The sequence below is a fragment of the Gouania willdenowi genome, chromosome 9, assembly GCF_900634775.1.
Source record: "Gouania willdenowi chromosome 9, fGouWil2.1, whole genome shotgun sequence".
Taxonomy (NCBI): Eukaryota; Metazoa; Chordata; class Actinopteri; order Blenniiformes; family Gobiesocidae; genus Gouania; species Gouania willdenowi.
Window position 1 is genome coordinate 7,750,218 of NC_041052.1, and position 23,772 is coordinate 7,773,989.

General features: G+C 37.3%; 1 protein-coding gene across 26 annotated transcripts in view; it reads left to right on the forward strand.

The window, feature by feature from the left end:
• The window catches only part of camk2b1 (calcium/calmodulin-dependent protein kinase (CaM kinase) II beta 1), a 91,464-nt gene that overhangs the window by 15,646 nt on the left and 52,046 nt on the right, over positions 1–23,772 (forward strand). For all 26 annotated transcript variants that reach the window (XM_028457689.1, XM_028457691.1, XM_028457693.1 and 23 more), the window contains exons 3-5: positions 11,645–11,704; positions 13,998–14,052; positions 14,436–14,501. In XM_028457689.1, coding sequence (XP_028313490.1) covers positions 11,645–11,704; positions 13,998–14,052; positions 14,436–14,501 — 181 coding nt within the window. The remainder of the gene's footprint in view (positions 1–11,644; positions 11,705–13,997; positions 14,053–14,435; positions 14,502–23,772) is intronic.

Below are 23,772 nucleotides of genomic sequence, written 5' to 3' on the forward strand. Positions count from 1 at the left end.
TTCTGCAGCTTTTTCCAAATATTGTTTCAAAAGTTTGTGACTCAGGCTACTTATTTATTTATTTTTAATAATAAGGCTTAATTATTTTCTACAACGTCTCATAGACTGGTCAATTTTCCCCCCAAAAACATGATTGCTTTTTGATTCTTTCATATCAATACAGAAAAGAGCAGATTCACAACAATTTATCAAGATATAGTAATAATAATGATTAAATTTGTATAGTGTCTTTTTCAACGATGTGCAATGTTGTGTTCAGGTACTGCATGGGAAATCGCCTACTACCTCACAGTCACTAGGATGCGTTTAGGTACCAAACCATGGCTGTCGCAATATTTAATTCACAAATAAATGAGGAAATTACTTTATTGGAAATTGCAGAAAAAAAGAGGGGTGGGTCACTTCTGGCCCTGAATCAAATTGTGCGAGGCATAATTGTAATTTACATTGAAATACCTTTGAAATTATATGTCACACGACTATTTTCCCATAAATGTTGAAGTTACCAGAAATGGGGGGTGGGCCCCCGTGCCCCATTTTAAAAAAAAAAAAAAAAAAAAAAAAAAAAAAAATGGGCTCCGAGGGTCATCATATTCATTCATAGAGCATTTATACCAAACTGCATTCCGATCTAATGAGAACTAACAGAGGAGTAGTTATTTGAAAAATGGGACCCCGGTGCCCTCAGACGCCCACGTGATACGTACAGGGCAACGGGCCCCATTTATATATTGGTATGTGCCAATGATTTGGTACCACCAACTGTCGTTGACTCGCAAATACATTTTTTTTTTTTTTTTTTGGGGCCCCAAATCAAAAATCAGGCTTCGAGCGTCGATGCGTACACATCCATAGATTATCGCTACCAAATTTCAGCCCGATCCGTTAACGAATAATAGAGGAGTAGCGATTCCAACTAGTGTACACAACAACAAGAAAAACAAAGTGAGTGGTGTTTTGAGTCCGGTAGCCCTAAAAAGTACAGAATACGGGACCCGTCTCTAGTCATATTGTATGGTAGACGTTATTATATCGCACTACAAAATATATTGTCATATCGCACAGCATTACAAGATAATTTCCTTTTTTTTTTTTTTTTTAAACTTCTGTCAAGTAGACGAAATATTGACGTTATTAAATCTCCCTTGAGTATCTTAAGAGGTGTGTTGTCACTGGGTTGGCAGGAGGAGATGGTCACTGAGGGAAGGCGGGGGTGAAATGAAGGCAGCCCGGGCACTTGGCAGCTCTGGGCCATGAGCCTCATGTACGCCTACATGCCTTTAGCACGGGACTCTCATCTGACGCCTACACTCTTTCCCTGTGATACACACACGCACACACACACACACTGGCACACAGATGTTCAGCCATTGCTCTGAAGCCGCACAGTGAATTCCATCGATAATCTATCGCTTACAACCACAGAGTAACGACTTTGTTTGTTGGAGGCTGTTTGAAGATAGCAAACGAATAAAGTTCCCAAATGGTTAACACCTATCCAACAGATGACAAGAAGGAATGTTAGGGGCAGTACTGGTGGGCAGAACATGGGCAGCCAATCAAATAACTGGTTAATCATCAGCAATGAACACTGCACCGGGAATGCCAGAGGTTCCTGTAATGCCTGATAGTCAACTAAATTAGGTGATTGTGCTTGTGTGTTATTGCTTTTACATGTGGCCTTTTTTATCAGCAAATTTAACCCAGAATTGTCTTTCTGTTAAGACTTTATTGAGTTAAAAATATCGAGATTGATATTATGTATCATTATTTTGAGAAAAATATAGAGATATGAGTTTTGGTCCATGTCACCCAGCCCTAGGCAAGCTTTTTAATCAAGGCAGTGGCTATCCGTACGGTTGCCCTATCAATATACCGACATTCTATTCGTACGCAGCACCCCTATTTGGTCAGTGAGTGAGACTAAACCTTATCCTAAACTTAAGCCTAACTCTAACCCTAAAAATTGCTGCGATTTTGGGTTATAACCTAAACCTAATCCTAAACATAACAAGCGTCGGCTTGTTCCTGCGCGAAACAAACAAATAATTGGAATAAAGGAAATAATGGATGCTGAGTCCAGATCTTAATTATTTTGTATTGCACAGAATAATCCCTTGATTTGTAATAATCAATTGTGTGCATTTATGTGCGTGTTTTTGGTTTAAAAGATATTACTTACCAGCATTGTAGTAGTCTTGTAAAACTATATATTTACATTCAAATCTGTTTAAATTCACCTAACCTGAGTGGAGGCATGTTAAACTACACTACTTATTGTGTTGACATTTTTTTTTTCCTTTTCTTTGCTGATGCTAATGTAGTGCTTTACTGGTTTGTTTAACTAAATAGAACAAAGTGGTCAAAACAGAAAAACTGTTATGCAATGTTTTTTTCTGTGTTGTGACCTCCTGTTATTGTATAAACATAAATATTTCAAAATGTACAAGCTAAAGGGACCTTAATACTGACAGATTGCTCCAAAAGGTGGACGTCCCAATGTTTGAATTCACTAATGGATGAAAAAGTAGGAATCGCGTTGTTGTGCACAAAGTTCTTCTTGTTTAAATATTTATATATTTTTAAATCAAATTACATCTCGGCGACTAATACAAATACAAATGTTCAGATCTCTTTTCGAATGGCCTTTACCAAGTATAAAATGAAAGTGTGATGTGGCATACAAGTCTTTAAATATATCTAAAATGCTAAAACATCACTCAACTGTCTTTTTTACTGCATTTGTCTCCAAAGACAGAGCCGCAAAAAATTACATTTATTACTGAGGATGCATAGCATGTCCTTGGTATTGTTCTCCAAAAACGTTATTATTAGTGGTTCTTTTCAGCTATGCGGCCTTATTTGCATTTTCTTCAGGAAATGCAAAATATGAGGCTTATTTGTTTTATTTTAAAAGATTCCCACATTTGCTAATTTGCTCATCTCTCCTACGCTTGATGTGACACATCATAAAGCATTTATATCAATCGATATGTTCATTTCTGTGTTTTTTACGTAAGTCTTCTTTAAAATGTGATATTTTAAAGCTAACTTTTAGGGAGGTGAATCTTTAAGTATCTCACGATTCGATTTGATTCCGATTCTTAGGTTCACGATTGGATTCAAAATTGATTCTCGTTTTAACCGATTCTCGATTAAAAAAAATTGATACAATGCATAGTGTGTTAAAGCAAATTATGACATCAAAACAATGCAGTTTGTATAAGACAATTATAAATAAACTGATTTCAATGATGTAATCACACAAAGGCAATCTTAAGACACAAGGTAACATTTATTCATGCTCAACAAATAAAAACTTACAAGAAATAACTGGCATAAATAAAATTCACCTAAATAAAACTTTAGGCCAGCTGCCTCTTTTTTCAAAAAGTAAGTCTCAACTCTCAGTGACTACAAGAATAAGTTCATGGTATACAAAAAAAAAAAGGTGGCTTAAGAAAAAGAGTGGAGGGGGCCTAGGGGGGAGGTGGGTACCGTAGCCCTCTCATGTCTGCTGGGTTGGGCCCCTCAGCCTCTTTGTGTGCTGGGGCACAAAAAAAAATTATTATTATTATTATTATATCTTATTTCATTATTAATATAATTTTTTTTTTCTCTCTTCATCCCATTGTTCTTTGGGTATACTGTATGCTGTTGGGTTATCACATTGTTGTTTGTCCTTGTCTTTTGTCTTAAAGTTTTTTTTGTTTTTTTAAATCGATTTTTGAAGTTTATGAATCGATTCAGAATCGTGGATGATTAGAATCGCCATTCTTATGTGAATCGATTTTTTTCCCCCCACCCTTACTAACGTTATACTGCCCTAAATTCTCCCTGTAGGAACGTAGTTATAGTAACTTTATGACTGGAATGTTCTGAGCTGAGGTTAAATCTGAAACTCTTTTTACATCTTTTCTCCTGAGACTTAAGTCCTCACTGGTGGTGATTAGCCCAAATCTGTACCGTTATTCCTCCTTGGGTTAGCTCGCGCTGATGCTTACAATATGTTCTTGTTTGCTACCTACCTTCTCCTGCTTGTCCTCCTTTTTTTTGTTTCTTCCTTTCTTCCACATCTACGCTCTCATTCCCTAGTGGGCTAGACCTTTTCCTGATTCCTTTTCCTTTTCGCTCTTCTCATTAAATATTTACGCTGTTGCAACTCAAGTAAAATGGTATCTAACTGACCTAACGTTTAGGAGACTGACTCAGGGAGTAATTGAACCAACACTGTGAAGGCACCCTGGTTTTCCTCGCTTTCCTGATCTCACAGCAACATCTGGCAAATATATAACTGGTAGATTTATGAGTTAGAAGCTAGAAAATAACAGGGTTACACATCAGGTAACTCTATGTTCTGATACTGGTAAAAAAAAGTTGTTTTTTCGTAAGAGTTGAAATGCTCTCATTTGTAATCTCTGATAGAATTACAGAACATATGCAATAGAAAAGCTACATTAAAGACATTTGTTTTTTATTTATCATTAGGTGCAAAACTATTGAAACTAGAGGACTCGGATAGCGCAGACCTCTGCCAGGTACAGCACGAGTACTGGGCGGGACATACACACAATGCACTTCCCTATCATTACTACATACTACCTTTAAGCCACCAGGCTTAAAGGAGCTGTCTCAGGCACAGCTCCTATTTTCTTATTTTTTGGTATTTTCTCATTGTTGGTAATCCAAAACATCACCAATATGTAATCACCTGTTCCTTGTTAAATTATTAACATTTCCTGAAAATTTCATCCAAATCCGTTAATAAACTTTTAAGTTATCTTGCTAACAGACAAGCCGACAAACAGACATGCAAACGCAGGGTAAAACATAACCTTCCACTCTGTGCTTCACTCTTGGCGGTGGTAAAAATAGCGTATATTTGTCATCAATCTGCTAAGTACAAATGAATAAACCTAGGTGAAAATATGACCTTCTTGGTGGATGTAATAAAATACAATGAAACAAAGGTAGTGTAAGAACAACCTGATCAGAATTTGTTGAACTGATTCTCAATGAGACAATACTTACAATTTATAGCTTCTTACGCTATGATTTTAGTATTCAATTTACAAGATGTTTAAACTTAATGTTTTATAAAATAAAAGGCTGATGGGCTACATTCACACTGTTATGATATCCATTCTTTTTATGTAGTTGACATTGCAAAAACAAATGCATCTTTTTAAATGAACGGAATGCGTCCGTGAACTGACCTGCATGCACAAAAAACACGACGTCACGTGGCACAGTGTGTTTGCGGACGTAAATATGTCCCCCATACCACCGGATTGCGGTATAAAATAGGTAATTCAGGTTTTTTCTCTATACTACCAGCTCTTATCTCTGAAGACCTGTTGCATATTAGCTACATGTCAATATGACTCAACACCCACATTTTGTTGATGCCACATAAAACTCAGAAATCAGTTGCAGGGGTTGGGCTTTGGGGTCACTGATAACTGACCCAAACCAGTCACGAGGCACGCCTAGCCCAAGAAGATAAAATGTTTACCCCCAATTCTCTGGACACACTTCCTTTTGCTACTGCATGTGTGCTTAGGTTGCAGGAACAAGCAGGTCTGCTGAATACTTTACTTCTGACTATAACTAGAATAAACCCCATTGAAATAGAACTACTCTTGTCATGTCCTCGAGCTGTTTAATAAAAGAAATACCATACAGGTATGACCCCTCTATTTTGGCTTGAACGGACTGGTCCCTCCACATTGTTAACAGTTCTAAAGCATCATCTTTTCACCACTGACTGTTTTCTGCTCCTTTGTCCGCCATTGCTTTTTGTGCCCGTCTGTTTTTTTTCAAGAATTGTGACTGTCAGTGCCCGATCCTGTCTTTCAACGCATGCACGTAAACTACGTCACTTCCTGCAGTCGCAATCTTTACGACAGAGCTCCTGGGCTGTGATATTTGAATGCAAACTGACCATATGACGTTTGTCAAATATTTTGACAGTACATATGTAAATATGTGACTGTTTTTGTGGTGTTTTAATTGTTAATAAAAAAAGACAAAGTGGAAAGACTATATACACAAACTAATTATTTTTGAATAGCAGGATTTCAGCCTTTTAAATAATACACAACTTGCGCGTGCGGAGCCGGGTGACAGAGGTCTGATCACTTCTTCTCCGGCCGTATGTTTACAGCACTTATAAATTACAGTGCCGCTTTTACGGTTTAAATGATCAACTTACGGAGTTACTAAAGGATGAGTTCACTCAGAATATAGGCTTCTTCAAGGAGTTAACCGCTTTAATTTTGCCCCGGTAAGATGAGGAAGTGTCTAGCAGCAGCCTCCTGTTGCAGCCGTCTCACTGTAGCGGGAGGGAGGAGCTGCTGCTTTGGCTCTACAAACAGTGTAGGACGAGGGAGTTGTCGCTTGAAGTTGCATGAAAAGTTCAAATTTTTCCGCTCTCAGCGACTAGGTCGCGCTTGACTAGTCGCTCAAATCACGCAAGTCACGTCGCATGAGGGGTGATAACTTGAGGTTGCGTCATTTACATTGATTTGAATGTAGTCTAGTCACTTCAGTGGAGGCGAGATAGTTTGGAAATGGTAAATGGACTTGATTTTATATAGCGCTTTATCACCACACTGAAGCAGTCTCAAAGCGCTTTACACATCAGCTCATTCACCCAATCACTCTCACATTCACACACCAGTGGGACAGGACTGCCATGCAAGGCGCTAGTCGACCGCTGGGAGCAACTTAGGGTTCAGTGTCTTGCCCAAGGACACTTCGACACATAGTCAAGTACTGGGATCGAACCCCCAACCTCTCGATCAGAAGACGACCCACTACCACCTGACAACCCATTCAAAACATAAGCGCTCCTGGACATAGAATCATGTTTAGGCATTAAATAAATTATATTTAATCCTTATATCGAAGTGCATTGCATTTTTTTTAAATGGCGGTATTGAAACTGATACCGTTGCTTTTTTTAATGATCCCGTGGTATAAGGAATTACCGCCCAAGCCTTGACAGTGACTTTTGTCGTCTTTGATGACCACGATCTGAGCATCCAGACTGCAGTCGCATCAGATGAGTATCAATATTTTTGTCCACATGCGACAAAGGCCTGGGTTAGATTTTGAAAAATTCTGAATTGTATTGTTCCCATTGACATGAAAAAATTGGAATTGACCTGCTGTATGAACATAGCCTTAGTCTTTTATTTAATAGGTATCTTCACTGCAGCCTTACTGGTCATTGCTGACAGCAGTACAAGACCATACAGTTATTAATATATATATATATATATATATATATATATATATATATATATATATATATATATATATATATATATATATATATATATATATATATATATAGTCCTACTGCTAAGGTTAAGGGTTCCCTATCTGGTTATGTTTCGCAGTATTTTTGGAGGTCAATGAAGGGTCACTCCATAGCCTGTAAGACCCTCCTGTGGTGGCTGCAGGACATGGACTGAAAATAGCACTTAGCTTGTCACGTCGATCCATGGCAGTGTGGGTGGACCATGCCTTTATTCACATTGACTCGTCAGCCTTCATATGTGTATGAAGCTCCTCTTAGAAGAGGCTGTGGCATGCATTATGCAAACTATTCCATATAATAAGCTTTCAGCTCTGTGTCTTCAATAGAAAACCTATGTTTTAAATGGAACATGATAAATATGCATCTGCCTGATGGCTGATCTTGCACCATGACATAACATTGCACAGTAAAACGTAAATAAATAAAGGCAAATTTACGTGTGCCACATTTCATAAACAAGGGGATTCAATGAGCTTTACTTGATTAAAAAGTGCAACAGAAAACATCAGTTTGAAAATCAATAAGAACATAAAAACATTGAACATTAAATCAATGATAAAATGATTAAAAATCTCCCTCTCAGCAATATAGAAAAGTGCCTTTAACTTGAATTTCCAAATATTCACATTACATTCTGACTTCATTTAAAATCCAACATTTCATTAGTTGTCTTTCTACTGAACTTGTAAAATATAACTTTTCTGCTTTGATCCTGAAGTCAACATGTGGTTACATATAAATTCAACATGAAGCAATTGTTTATCAGTTCATCACATTTGCTGACCTGTACTTGAAGACTTCGTAGTACAAAATGTAATTCCACTAAAATGCATTTATGAAAAGCAGCACATGAAAAACCATTCAGTGAAGTATCTGTAATTCATGATGCTGGCAGTGGTTTTATTCTTTTCTTTATTTGGCTTTATAAAGCTAGGCTATAAAAAAACAGAGCTGCCATCTCTTTTATAAGGAGAAGGTGTTATGTCTAATCTTGTCTCAAATCTCCAGCTGTAAAACGACCAGTTTATTTTAAAACCTATTAGTCAGATTTAGCAGAGAAAACCCTAAAAAGCTACTGTTTAATCCTTATGTAACTTGTCATCTGCAAACTAAAATAAGTGTCATATCAGATGTATCACACTAAGGGAAAAAAGTACAATACAAAGGCTTTGCTTTAGACAGATGGATGGATAGATAGATGAATAAATATAGATGATGGTGTAGAGATCTAGATGAAGGAAAATCTTTCTGTGTTTTTGTTATTTATAGAGTAACGGTGGTGGTAGTGTAACAGTTAAGGAAGCAGGCTTGTAATTGGAGAGTCACCGTTTCTAATCCAACCAGGGCCATCACTGAGGGATGGTAATAAGCAAGTCCCTTAACCCTAACTGCTTGTGTTGTACGTGGCTTTTAATAAAAATGTCTGATAAATGATTGTAGCGATAAACCCCAAAATGACTTTTGTTTCCTCCTGAACACAAATGTATTTGAGTATGAAGTCGTTGTTGTTGATCAATTCTTGTCCAACTCTTGACATTTTAGTTGAATTATTTAAATTCGTCGTGTTTTGTTGTAAAATGTAAGAGCGACTGCCCTCTATGGGTTGAAAGCCGGCTATTGCAATCAAATTTTGCAATTTGCTGAGAATGGTGTATCGTAACACCCAACTGTGGACTCTGCATTGAGTAGGTTGGATTTAGAGAACTGTGAATAGAGAGGTATAATTAGTATTGAGTAGGTAGTTAGCGTAGCATAGATTGTTATTTGGATATTTTTTTTAATATATACTGGGCATGTCTTAACTGCTCCAGGAGCCCCGCCCATTATCAAGGCATTATTTGAATTTCCATCCTAGACACATGCTAGCCAAAACCTCAGGGTTTAGTTACTCTTTAATGGTTAATGGTCAATTTTGTCTTTGAGGTGAAAAAGCCTTTGACTCCAAAGAGTTTTACTGATGGTATAATTACATTGTTGAAATGTTTGCCTGACATCTTTAGCACTTGCAGTTTCTATAAATGCAGTTTTTCTAGTATTATAAATCACCATTTGACAGGTTTTTTTTAGTGTTCTACCAGTTATTTCTAATAAATGCAGAGATTTCACAGAAAAACATCTTGGCTTCTTTTTCCCTTCTCCCTCCTCCTCTTTCTCCTCTTCCTCCTCCATCTTCTAAGCCATCCCCTCTTCATCACTCCCCCACAAGTTTCCCCGCCTCACTCCTCTCATCTCCTAAGACGATAATTACCGGGTTTACGCTTTACAGGCACTTCTCATTGCTTGCTTGTGCACGCTTCAGTTTTTTTTTGCCAATTCGTTTGTGAGCTGTTGTGTCAAGTGTGTGCGAGTGTGTGTTTTAAGCACATGGAGATTGTACATTTGTGTGGGTGAGCACATACTTATCCATGTCATTGCTTTCTGTCTTATCTTTGAGACCGGTACACAGCTTAATGGTGTAAAGCTATGATCAATAAACTGTTACATAAGCATGGCCATTAAAGCCAAGCAACACGATATAGAATATGTCATTTTAGGGGTCTAACCTAAACATGGCAGGGATGTTGTTGGCAGATGATGATGTGGATGTATCTGGGAAACCACAGATGTTCTGGAATTGCAGAAAAAGAGGGGAAAAAAATCCTTTGAGTGACTGTTTTCTGGGTGAAGAGGGCTTATGTTGAATTTGACAATTGTCATCTTACCACAAACTCACATGTTAAAACCAAAGCATGCAGAAGATTATCTTGACTGCACAACATGCTGAACTTAGAAGCAGGTAATATGTTAAGGTTTCATTTATTCAGACAACTTTTTTCAGGAAACTTACTTTGATCTCCAGCTGCCAACTGTCAGTCTTCCTCAGGAGATGTCTGCTGATCGCTTTGATGTGTCCTTATGAGTTATTTCTGGGCGTGACCAACTTGATAGTGCTGTCAGTCTGGCCATGTCCCCTGTTGCCCAATGATCTCTGGAGAAGAGTTCCAACCGTTGTCTGAAAAAATTAAACCTTAACATATTATTCTAAAAGAAGACAAAGTGTACTTGCTTGAATTATTAGAAGTAGATAGGCTAAGGCAGCAGAATGCCACACCAGCTGCCACTATTGTTCAAAGAAATACACTTCACAGTCCCACCAAAATTGGCCAATTCACATTGGAAAATGTTGCGTGGGCCTTAAAGTTTGAGCTTTGGTTTCTGCTGTGAGATAAAAATGCTGCATTTCAGACTGCTAGTCTACTACTTATTGTCATATGAGCATCATTTGAATTGTTGTTGTATTGTTGCTGTCTATATCCACCCTCTAATGAACACAGCAGGCTTATCATCTGAAGTACTTTTCTACAACATGGCTGTGCATTCACTGTGTCCTCCAATTATCTAATGTTATTCCAATAGAACACAAATAGAGGGATAATTAAAGTGATGCTCAACCCAAGTTACAAAGACGCAAGTATAACTTTTACTCGTAAGAATGAGAGGTGATTAAGGAAGCTGCAGATGCAATAAAAAGCACTTTAAACATGCTCTTATCAAGGTCAACATGTTTGACCAACTGTAGTGATTACTCAAGGAAGTGCTCCATTCAAGAAACTCCAACTAATTTGTTGTGGTTAAATGTGTCCAATGGTACTGATCGTAGCGTAGACTTACCAGTTTTAAGGTGTCTTGCTTGTTCAGCTGGATGGCATGTGTGGATCTGTAATAAGATAAATGATACCGGCTTCTAAATGCTACACCGATCCATATTTTAAAAGTCCCAGCAAGAGTAATGTCAAAATCAGCCCACCGTAATGTATCTGGTCTTTTTAGGAATAACAACATAAAGCCCAGGGAATTAAATGACACACAACTAAACACTAAAATGGCAATTTTACCATGAAAGTAATTTTGGGTCCAAAAATACGAAGAGGAGGGCAGGAGAGCAAGCAATGTGAACGTTGATTAGCTGAAATCTCCAAAATGGCGATGCCCACATATAACCAGATATTAGGTTATTTGAGGCTAAACGTTAAATGACTCAAAAGACAATGTTAAAAACAAGAAAAGCATGAGAAATATTGACTTGCTTTATGATGGTATTAGATAGTATCAGCAGAGTAGCATGGTTATGTGTCATTTCATATCAAGTGTTTACTATGACCTCATTACGTTTGCTTGTGCTTTGATAAACAACATGTACCTTTTTTAACCACAATGTAATAAACCTGCAGAAACAAAAAAAATAAATTGAACATTATAAGACAATGCTTTCCAGGTCATTCTACACTATCACTCATTGTCTGTTTTTTCTGTCTCTTTTCTTGTGTGAACCTTCAGATCACCAGAAGTTGGAGCGAGAGGCTCGGATTTGCCGCCTCTTGAAACACCCAAACATTGGTGAGGACACCTTTTGTTTGCTTTTAATTTCCTCTATTCTCTGCCTCATAATGCTGCCGTTTCTCTGGCTCAGTGACGTGATTACTCAATAGTTGTCATTCATTCATTCATCTTCATACCCACTTATTCCCGTTTAACAGGGTCACGAGGGTCTGCCGGTGCCAATCTCCGGCTCTCATAGGGCGCTGGGCGGGGGTATACCCTGGACAGGGCGCCAGTCCATCACAATAGTTGTCGATGGGAAAAAATGAATGCAGCAGTATATTCAGTTTTAAGTCAGATATATCAATTAAACAGAGTTTGTGTTCTTGCCTTAAAACATATTTAAAAAGTGTCATGTTATTCTTTTTTTTTTCTGATATTCAAAAATAATCACCCCAATTAAACAGTTTTATTTTTATACAACCCACAAACATAAAAAATACACCATACTATATATTTTGGAATTTAATTTAATTTGATGCTGGTGACGGTGAATGTTGGATCAATGCATATGAGTAGCAATGCACCAATACTACTTTTCCCAAACCGATACAATACCGATACTTGGGAATGTGTACTTGCCGATTCTGAGTATCAATACAGATACTGACTGATACCACAAGCACAAAACAATGTTAAGCAAAATGCAATGGATTAGAAGACAGATTTAATTTTATTCTCGGGTTGTTACAACAAATGTGTATATATTAGATAATAATACTAATAAAAAAATGACTTTAAAACTGACATTTCAAAACATTTTCATTAAAAATAGCTCCCCCTGGCGGGCAACCCCCAAAAACACAACAGAAATGACAGACCATTTATAGCCATTGGGTGCAATGGGTATCTGTCCCAGGTATTGGTGAACTTTGACGAGTACGAGTATATTGGTGCAGTATCGGACAGATACCTGTATCGGTGTATCCCTAGTTAATACCGCTAAGTGACATTTTACTTTTCAAATTCTTTGCACTACTAAGGTCAAACAGTATTCATACCTTTTTTTGGTAATTCACCAACTTTAGATGATCTTAAGTAATAAATGATGGGTTTTTTTTAGGTTTCAATGCTGATGGCCTGGGTTATTATGAATATAATAAACAACAGTTGTTTCAAATAAAAAAAGATCAGTATCACAATTGGTAATAAAATCTTGTTTGTGTAAACCTCTCAATAGTAATAAACCTTACGGTCAGTAGCTCTGAGCCCTCGGCAGCTCTGTAATAAAAGCAGACATTATTATTATGTTAGGATGACACTTACAGGCTTAGGAAGATAAAATATAGCGTTTATCCATCTGTACTTATTTATTAATGCCTTTGATCGATTTTATATATGGTTAAAGTTTTTAATATTTATTCACATGTTGAGCTATGCAGCTTTTCAAAATAAATAAATGAAACTTTTTTAATTATAGGTAAAAATAAAACAAAAATATTTATTCATAATCATGTAAATAAGACAAGTTAAAACATCCATCCATCCATCTTCATACCTGCTTATTCCCGTTTATCAGGGTCGCGGGGGTCTGCCGGTGCCAATCTCCGGCTCTCATAGGGCGCTGGGCGGGGGTACACCCTGGACAGGGCGCCAGTCCATCACAGGGCAACACAGACAGACAACCACTCACTCACTCATTCACTCCTATGGGCAATTTAGAGACTCCAATCAACCTTACAGTCACGTTTTTGGATTGTTGGAGGAAGCCTGAGTACCCGGAGGAAACCCACGCAGCACGGGGAGAACATGCAAACTCCACACAGAAAGGACCCAAGTGTCCACCCCAGGGCTTGGACCTTCTTGCTGTGAGGCGGACGTGCTAACCACTAAGCCACCGTGTGCCCAAGTTAAAACAGTAATGCTTAAATATATTTGGAAAGACCAAAACAGCCATAGAGAAACCTTTATTGACACCATAGTTCTACGGGGGGTAAGCTACACATGTAGCCACAGCCATAGATGTCCTGTATAGTGTTTTGGATAATAAAAAAAAAAGGATTTTCTTAAGAAAAATCACTGTTAAGCAATTAATACTGTGAAAATGTGGGATGAGTCATCTGCTTCAAATCTGTTTCCTTTACCTGAATAGATTTGTTTTTACAGAACGTTCTCTCTCTCAAAACCTCTCTTTAAAAAAAAAAAAAAAAAAAAAAAAAAAAAAAACTACTTAAAATTATGCTGTGATGCTGCGCAGCAAATTGTTTATACATTTCTTGTCATCCATACTGAGGAGACAAATTAACAATCCAACCTGATATAAAAAAAAAGCCAACGTTTAACACTCAGATCTCTTTTTGTCTCCCCACAGTTCGTCTTCATGACAGTATATCAGAGGAGGGCTTCCACTACCTCCTGTTTGACTTGTAAGTCAATCTTTTCTGAACACACACACACACACAAGCACACACACACAAATATCCTCCCTCCCCTCATTTGATTTCTCAGCCATTCTCTATACATACGATTACACAACTCTCTCCTATATTTGCCGCTGCCACCACCACCCACACCCCTCACATCCATCTCTCAGCTATTCCTACTAGTTTCCATGGAAACAGTGTGAGATGGGGGAGGTGGGAAAGGAGGACTAAAGAATGTACTGTTGGGGTGTTGGGGGGTGGGGGGGATAATTCAGGAAATCAAGAAATGATGGAGAAATGTGCTTTGTGGATTTTAACAAGCACCCCCACTTACTTATTCAACACCCCCTCCTTCTATTCTGTGTGCGCGTGTGTGTGTTCCACAGGGTGACCGGAGGTGAACTGTTTGAGGACATTGTAGCCAGAGAGTATTACAGTGAGGCCGATGCCAGGTAGGAGCACAGCAACCCCCCCTCCCCCTTCCCTGTCCCCCCTCCCTGTACATGTGCAAGGGCCTCTCCTTGTCCTTAAATGGTCTCTGTCCTCTGATGTCTTCTGTTATCTGTTGCTCCTCTGTCACATGTCCCTTTAAGTCTTCTGTATACTTTCCTCCTGCTACTCTTTCACTCTTTACTCTCTTCTTTTTTTTTTTAATACTTTTCCTCTCTTGTTTTTTCCTTCTATTTTTTTCATAAATTTGATTGAACTTTTTTAAATAATTTTTTTTTATTGAAAATGCAGAATCCACCACTTTGCAGCATTCACATTATAACAATCAACAGTGTGAAATACAAAAAAGTAAAACAATGTCAATGAAATTAGAGATATATATATATATATATATTAGTAACAGTAGCACCCTTCCCTCTCACTCCTAGAGAACCAAAGATAAGAAAGAAAGAAATAATACAAAAAGGAATAAAAAAAACATGTATATAAATATGAAAATAAAAATAGAGTTGAAGGAGAAAAAAAATGAAACGGAACAGAATTCAAATTGACTGTGGGTAATGACAGTTGGTAATGTCTATAATGAGTTGAAATAGGAAAAGAGAGGCTGATTAAAAAAAAAAAGTCTCTGCATTGCCCTTCAGCTCCTCTCTGATGGACTTTCAATGTAGCAAATAGGCTTTACACGATCAGGATTTTCAGGCTGATCACCGATTATCAATTAGTGAGTTTGAAAAAAACGATCATATGAATTCAGGTTGTTTTTTTTTGGTAACGACCAAATTCCTTTAGTACTACCTGATAGAGATTCACGGAAAATCAAATGGTACTATTTAACGGGACCTAAACACAGCCTTGTGACTGTGAGGGAGTGGAAGAGTTGAAAAATCCCCTAACATTTGTTTAGTGATTGGCAAAATAAATATTGCAGCTGTTGAATTAGGAGCAAATACATATTTACTGACTGTGGCATCGCAAAACCTGCTGTTGCTTATAGTCTGTATTCACAGGTGCACAGTGGGGGTGGGATGCATACACACACGCACTCCTGTGTCCACCACTACCCTGAAATGGACAGAAGTGTCGGCGATGAAGGCGAAAGTAAACGGGAGGCATCACTCTGCTTTAAGACTCTCACTTTTTATTATGCTCGGGCTGAATGAACAAAACAAACTCACACACCCATACAAGCGCGCACGCATGCACACACACACATACGCTGTTCATAGGTTTTCACCTTTGTGCACAAATACCAGTGAAATAAAGCTGTGTCATGTAAAGCAAACAACTCTTTGGTGTAAAAGAGACGGATAAAACAATGCAATGGGTTTCATCACGACAATGTCATTGATCGGATTGGCGAATTAAGACATTACCGATCAGATCGGTGTAAAGCCTAGTAGCAAAAGTCCTTTTTCAACGTGTTTTATCCCATTTCTTTTTTTTCTTTTTAGTTTCTTTGCTTCTGACATTAATTGCAAATAAATTGGAATTTTCTCACCCCCTTACTTGCACTTTGTCCCATGGCCTGATGTCTTCAGCTGACGATGATAAATTACATTTTCCACAATTAAAAAAAGGTCACAGATCTTTAGCAATGAACTCCAGTTAATGTCCTGCATGGCTGAGCTGGGTCCTTATTATTGGAGGTGTGTGCTTTAGTGTGGTTAACTTTTTTTTTTTATTAATCTTCTACATCAGTGGTTCCAAAACTTTTTACGTGCTAGTACCTCGTCAGACATTTACCCTAAAGCCATGCAACCCCTACTCCTTAACATTAAAAAACAACTACATATGTCATACAGTGTAGCCCCACAGTAAAAAATGTCTCAGAATTTTACCTATCCTATTGAGAAATAATAATGATAATAATAATAATCAGTAATTACACAATAAAACATCTTATTGAGAATTGTTAGATTTATTGTATTAATTAGTCTACTGGCATTTTCAGTCAAATATTTTTTGGGGAAAAATAAATCTACCAAACCTTTGTTGATTGAACATATAGCAATAATACAACATATTCATTGCCCTGAAACTGTGAAATACAACTCGCTACATCTTAAATGAGAAGCGTGAGGTTGAGAGGATGAACAGAACTCTGCAATTTTAGAGAGTCTCAGTCCTAAATCGTTCTCCACGCAAAGTCTTGTTCTATATTTTGTTTTCATGTTTGTCGAAGTTGAAAAACCACTTTCACACAAGTACGGAGTAGCACAGGGCATCGTGCACGTTTGGCTAGCGCAAAGCAATGTGGCTCTTGTCAGAATTACACATTTTTACATTTAGGGCAATGTGTCGGTTCCTCACTGCTGGTCTATTTATATTCTAGTTTTCAATCGCATTGTTTTAAATTTGTATTAACATACCACCGATCGCAATTTACGTACCCCCAAGGGTACCCGTACCCCACTTTGGAACCTAGGTTCTACACCAAATTCCAAATATGTCTTATAGTCCTCTATTTATATAAACAAGATTAATGTAACTTAAAAAGAAGCAAAAAACTGAGACTCCAACCCGTCACTGTCTGTTGTGCTTCCACACCCAACACTCCTGTTGACTCGTCCATGCACATACTTCACTTACCAATCATAATGGCCAGAGGTAATGGTTTAGTGGAGCAGTGGGCAGAGAAAAGGCTGAGAGAGGAGTGAGAAATGTACTTGACAGTGACATTTGTGCTGGAGGTGTTTGGTTCATTAAGCAAATGTTGAAAGAAAAGGCGACATTAGTTTCGGTCCAATCTGGTGTCTTAGGCTGTTGTTTCTACTCCTTCACACTCATTAGAATAGAATGCTTTTTATTGTCATTATACACAAAGAACAACCACTCTCGCTGTGCAAAATACAGATTAAAAATAATACAAATAAGAAAATAAATAATAAAATAAAAAGAAAGATAGATAAGTGTATTTACAAGGGGATCCGCTAAGACAATAAACTAATACATAAACAGTGACAACAACAGGATAATAATGTATATTGCACAGTTACATATTGTCTGAATTGACTGAACAACTCTTGTGTGTTTGTTTAGTAATTGTATCGCACTGGGATAGAATCAGTTAGTGAATCTGATGGTGCAGGCCAGGATGAATTAGGGACTTCATAGAAAATGATACCAAACCAAAAAAAAAATATTCAATCAATCTTTCACATTAAAGCTGATATCCGGAGTTTCTGAGAAAAAAAAAACAAACAGTCTTTTACTATGGTCTACAGCTGGTGGCCATTCATATACATTAATGTATATAAGTCCCTCCTTCATCCTGTAGACCCCTATACAAATCAAACAAAACGATCGCCGTGTGCGCCCATTCAATAGGCTTTGACTTCCTGTTTTTGACTGTCAATCAAAGCGAATGCAGAACTGTGCACGGAAACAAGGCCTGGCGTCACAACAGCAAACACTTAAATATGTTTTTGGCTCTTACCCGACCCATAGACCTACAGTATATCAGCGCGTCCCAATGTTCCACGATGTTCGTGCAGAAAAGCAGAGGCGTTGCTTATGGTAGATTGCAGTGGCGGGGGGAGGAAGTGGAGCTGTTGAGGGCGGGACATCGAGACGTCCTCGCAGAAACTCCGGATAGTTTTGTTACTGCTAGTAGAAGGTAGTTTAAATGGCTTTAGCACTATTAACACTCAGATCTGTTCCACTCACAATATAATATTATTCAGGCATATCTTGAGCGGCCTGGATAACAGCTGCGGCCACAACAATGGGTGGTGAAGACGTCTATGAATCACTCAAATGGAAAAGGTCACATCCTGCTGTGCGCTGTCATTTATTCTCCACAGCAAACAAACAACAAACTCAACACAAGTTAAATATATATTTATATATCTATATAAAGTGCAGTTAATGTCAAGTGTGTAGAGGTAATAGTCCATCCATCAATTTTAATACTCTCCTAATTTTTCTGACGATTGAGCCTAGATGTGTCCATTCTGCTACCTCAGAGAAACCCAAACACATAGAGGAACACACTCGCTACCTACCGCCTTAATTTAGTAAGTCACATTAAAATAACTGACGGGTTTTTCTGGGAAATGCATAGGACACTATACAGATCCCACAGAGAGCGATCCCAGTCTTTTAGCAGAGTCAGCGGGGCCGACAGTCAGTCACACGGAGAGGCTGAAGCTCCTCTACTTACATGGAACTGTTTTTAACACTGTAATTATTTTTTGAAGGGAACTTGTTTTCATATAACATTTTTTTTGCGACTCATTGGAGAACACCACCAGTTGTTTTGAGATGCGATCTGCATGAAATGTCAAAATAATCGAAACCTCCTTTCAGATTATCAAGTGACGTGAGAGTCTGTTTAAAGGAAAAAACAAAACAGAGGAGGTTTTTGTATTCGTCTGGAAAGCTTTTTTTGTTGCAGGTTGACCTTAAGTCGATAAATGCAATACAAATTTTACAACTGATACATATTATAGGGAATCATCTCCTCGACCCTTAACTGATGACTCAAGATTATTCCTGTTCCAACCCCCTCTAGGATGTGATATCAAGGTTTGAGGGTCCGCAACATAAATAGGACGCCACACAAAAAGCAAGGGTTATCAAAAGTATTTATTAACAAAATCTTAAAAGTAGTAACAGAACAAACTAAAAGGGACTGAAGACCCTGGCCAAACTGAACAAAAGTAGGGAGGGCACTGGGCCAACCCTATACAGGGCCGTCATCCTTGCGTCCACCCTCTCAACTTCAAAAACATACAAAACACTAAACTACAGGAACACGAAAAATAGGACTACCAGAAATCTTCAGTCCAAACTAAAATAGCAGCCTGACGAAGATGTCCAGTGGGGTGCTGAAGAACTCTCACCATATGTCTGCTGCTGATCTGTTGTTGTGCCTCACTCCTTCTGGTCCGCTCAGCCCTTTATACAGCTCCTCTTTCCTCTCCTACCTGATTGCTGATGTCAGTCAGGTGTGTTATTAGAGAGGAGGAAGGGCAGGCTGAGAGGCCATGAGGTACCAGCCGTAACAATTCCCTAGGTAAAGTAACGTAAAAAGTAGGAACAATTAGTTTAAACTGGCGAATAATGGGAAGTGCAAATAGCGAATCTGGTTAAATTGGCAGAAATAAGCATGACATTTGGTAAAAAGAGTTTGAAAGTGTGAAACACTAATGGGTCAACATGCTGTATGCAACATTATGTTGGAAAAGTGGTGGAATGGGTTTAAAAGTGCCGAAAATGTCTTGAAAGTAGAAAAAATGTGCAGAAAAGGCATTGAAATTTAATAAATTCATTTATTTTATTGCAATAAAAAAAAATGCATTGCTGTCTTAACATGATTACTTTTTCATCATGCCTCACCTTTTAATAATGCACAATAAAAATAAATAAATAAAATGATAGAATAAATGTCATAATCACGATCTGTAAATCTTTTAAAGCAGATTTTTGTTACAGATGCAACCGTTAAACATGGATACGATCCTTGTCTTTTTTCTGTATTTTTTAAAAACATTTTGGCGGCCGAAATTCATATTGAGTTCATTCAGTTATGCTTATAATTTTTATTCTGGTCCTGAACTGGCCAAGTGATTTTTTTTAATTTTTTTTTAATTATAATTAATTCCACGTTCAATGTAATATTTACCTTTTTTCCTTTTTTTTTTTACTCTTATTTTAACAAATTACAAAAAAGTGATTCACGATTCAAGATATTCACTGTTTGCTGCACAATTCATTCTGACATTTTTCCCGTTTTTGTTTGCAGATGTGAAATCATTCCAGTGCACATTTTTAATACTAGATGTTTTTTTCTCTTTCTTTGTGAGTGGGCTGCCATGTAGCTTCAGCACGCTGCTGTAATAATCTCCTATATCAACCTCATGGTGATTGCCATTCATGCCTCCCACCTCCGAACCCAGCAGTATACTCGTCGTCCCGTTTGCACACACACACACACACACGCGTACGCACTCATTTTCTTCCTCCCTCCATGCTGAAAGTCAGTCATCCAGGCCAGTCCCCCCCCCCATTCCCCCACCCTCACTCCCTCAGAGCCTAGTCAAAAGTGGGACTTTAATTAGCTCAGATGATTAGTTTCACAATTGTCACAGACCCCAAACTGCATGGCATCACTCCTTGTTGCCCTCTGTCAGAAGACATTAATGTCTCCTAACTGCAGTATTTGATTAGATGGAGGACATAATGTGGAGAGTTTGGAAAACCCAAGACTCCCACTAACAATCGTCTTCAGACGTGGGTGCATGTGCAGTGTATTTCATCTCTGCAACTTCATTAGAAGTATATCATAAAAGATTTTAATCAATTTGTTTCAAAGTTTGGATACATGAGAGAAAAAAAATTAAATTTATTATAAAATTTACTAGTTGCACAAAGAACATTCAAAACAAAAGTAAAGCCATGCAAAAATGCTGTTGCTCTAAGAAGGTTTTAGATTAGATCAGATTAGATTTTACTTTATTTATAATAGAAATAATGAATGGCATTACAGTAGCAAAGAGATGAAACAAAAAAAGCAAATACAGTTTACTCTATCAAAAAATCCACAATATTTTAACAATATTCAAGTCAACCTATGAGTGAAGTAAAAAATTTGATCAATTGTGTACAAAAACATTTTACAGCAGCAGGTTCGGACACAAAAAAGGCACTGGGCGATTTCAACAGCTGTAGTTACTGTATGTTTAAATGCAATATTATTTATTAATTTTTCCTGTTAAATATAACAGTAGGGTGTGAAGAACAGTACAAGTAAATACATATAAATACAATATGTGGTAAGTGGTGTTTTTGCTTGAAATATTATAATATTGGCACATGATGGGGACAGTTTTTGTATGTAAAGAAACATTTTACCAGTAATCATAATGAAAGAAATGCTCTTTGCCCTTCTTTTTATTGTGTAATTTTAGGGTGCATTTAGACAAAAAAAAAAAAAAATGCTAAATCAAAACAAAGGTTTTGCAAAAGTGAAGGAAACCAAACTCCAAATTTCTATTCCTGTCAGGTTTATTTTGTCCTGCTGAATGATATTTGTTGAGTTTGTTTTCTTCAGAATTGTAATTAAAAATCCAATTGTGTCCAAGTCAGTTTTACCTTTAATTTACTGGGGGCTTCCTTATGTTAGGTGAGGCGTTTAATGACACTGTGAAAAAGCAATAGTCAAGGCTGAAAAGTAAACTTATTACCAAGTGCAATTTAAGGCGGCTATAATGTTGTAATGAGATGCTAACAAACATCCATTGACTTCTGTGAAAACTTTGAGTGTCACAGCGTGGCAGACAGGGTGCTCATGCTGGTTCCTTTTCACTTATATATATAAAAAAAAAAAAACACGTACTAAACGAGTACTAATAGTGGAGCATTTAAAAATCACAAAGTGTGTGTGTGTGTGTGGGGGGGGGCGTGTGACTTTAGAGGTCAGTCAATGAGACAATTGGTGACGCCTGTAATATTTGATCAACGGGTGTTAATGGACTTCCTATTGGTTATGATCAATGAGTTGGGAATTTTGTTCCTGTACCTGTTATATTTAAAAAATAATAATTAGCAAAGTGTATTTTCTTTCACATCAATAACACCGAAGCATTTGTAATCAGGATTGAGGTCATTTATAATTGTAACGGCATATTTGATCATTAATTATAATTATAATTGTAAATGTATGTTAAATTGCCATGAAAATTCTATAAAAATTGTGAATTATAATTTAACGTAAAACTGGGGAACCATGTTGCAGTTCTTTGTACAGTTCTACACATATGTAGTTAAGAATTATATCATCATATCATATTAACCACATTTTACCATTTGAAAAAATAAATATACTGACACAAAAAAGGCTCAGACGCTCACACCAAAAATATAAAAACCTAGATTTTCATTGATGAGGAAGCCAGCTAACAAGGTAACAATAGACGGGAAAGAAATTAGAAGATAGATATTTGTTATTAATGTATTTTATAGCTGAGGACCCGTTATCATAATAAATTCTAGCAGAAAGCTAACACAAGAGAAATGTTTACTTTCATTAGGTTATTTATTTCATCCTCAGTAATTAAGAACATAATTGTAATTGACTTTCTGAGGATAAAAAAAATATTGTAATTTAATTGTGATTGGAAAAAATGCTGGTCACTGTAATTGTAATTTAATTGTAATAGGATTTTGGTAATTGAAAATATAATTGTTACTGAAAAATGAAATTGACCCCAACCCTGCCTGTTAGATTTAAGAAAATAATATGCAATTTTTTTTTTTTCACACAATAAAACTGTAGCATCTGTAACACTTTGATTACTAAACAAAAAAATATTTTCAGTATTATTTTATGTAGTCAAGACATAACAGAAAATTGAAAATCCTGCCAATAGATGTGGATGTTCTGCTTGTATAATAACACACGAGCTGTGATTGTGAATCCTGTTGCTGAAGGCCTTTAGAGGCATATGAGTGGGATGGATGGTTGACTACGCTTGACATGCAGACAGGCTGATGTCAGGTTTTTCCTTTTTTCATCGTTTAGCTTTCTGCAGTAGATGACTCAGAATGATGAGTCCTTGTGTACAGAAAAAAAAGATTCAATCTAAATAGAACTGAAGTCATGCAGATTACGTGACGAAAGCAATGGTAGCCACACTGCAAGACCCTCAGACACCTGTTCATCATGAAAAATACCACGGTAATGTGTGATATTGTCCTAAAACTTGATTGACATTTCACCAGGTAAAAATAATCACCAGTTTAGCTCTTGCATCATCAGCTAAACCTGTCTTTGAACCAGTGTTGTTTCAGATTAGAATGCATTCATATTAATCGGAACCGCTTGTTCATCACAACACATTAAAAAGACACTTCAGACGAAGCTCTGCATTTATTTTCAATCACAGGGTAACATGATCACTACTCGAGCTGTTACACGTAGGGGAGGTTTTGAATGAGAATTGGACATATGTCAGTTTGTCACACTTTTTACACATTCAATTACCCGTTTTCAGGAGAAAAAATAGCGTGTAAGTGATGAGATGAGATGTCCTTTATTCGTCCCACAAGAGGAAATTTGCATTTCAGTTCAGAAAATCACATATGACATGGGAGGACAGGAGCACAGAGAAACTGTGGGTCGCCACTAAGGCAGCTCCTTGTGATATTGTCATGACACAGGGATGTGAGGCATTTCAGTGTCATATTGGGGCCCAATTTTGAATAAAGAAAGAGAGAAAAAAGAAATGTCGGATTGATTTTTCCGTTTCAGTGCGTCAATTACATTTA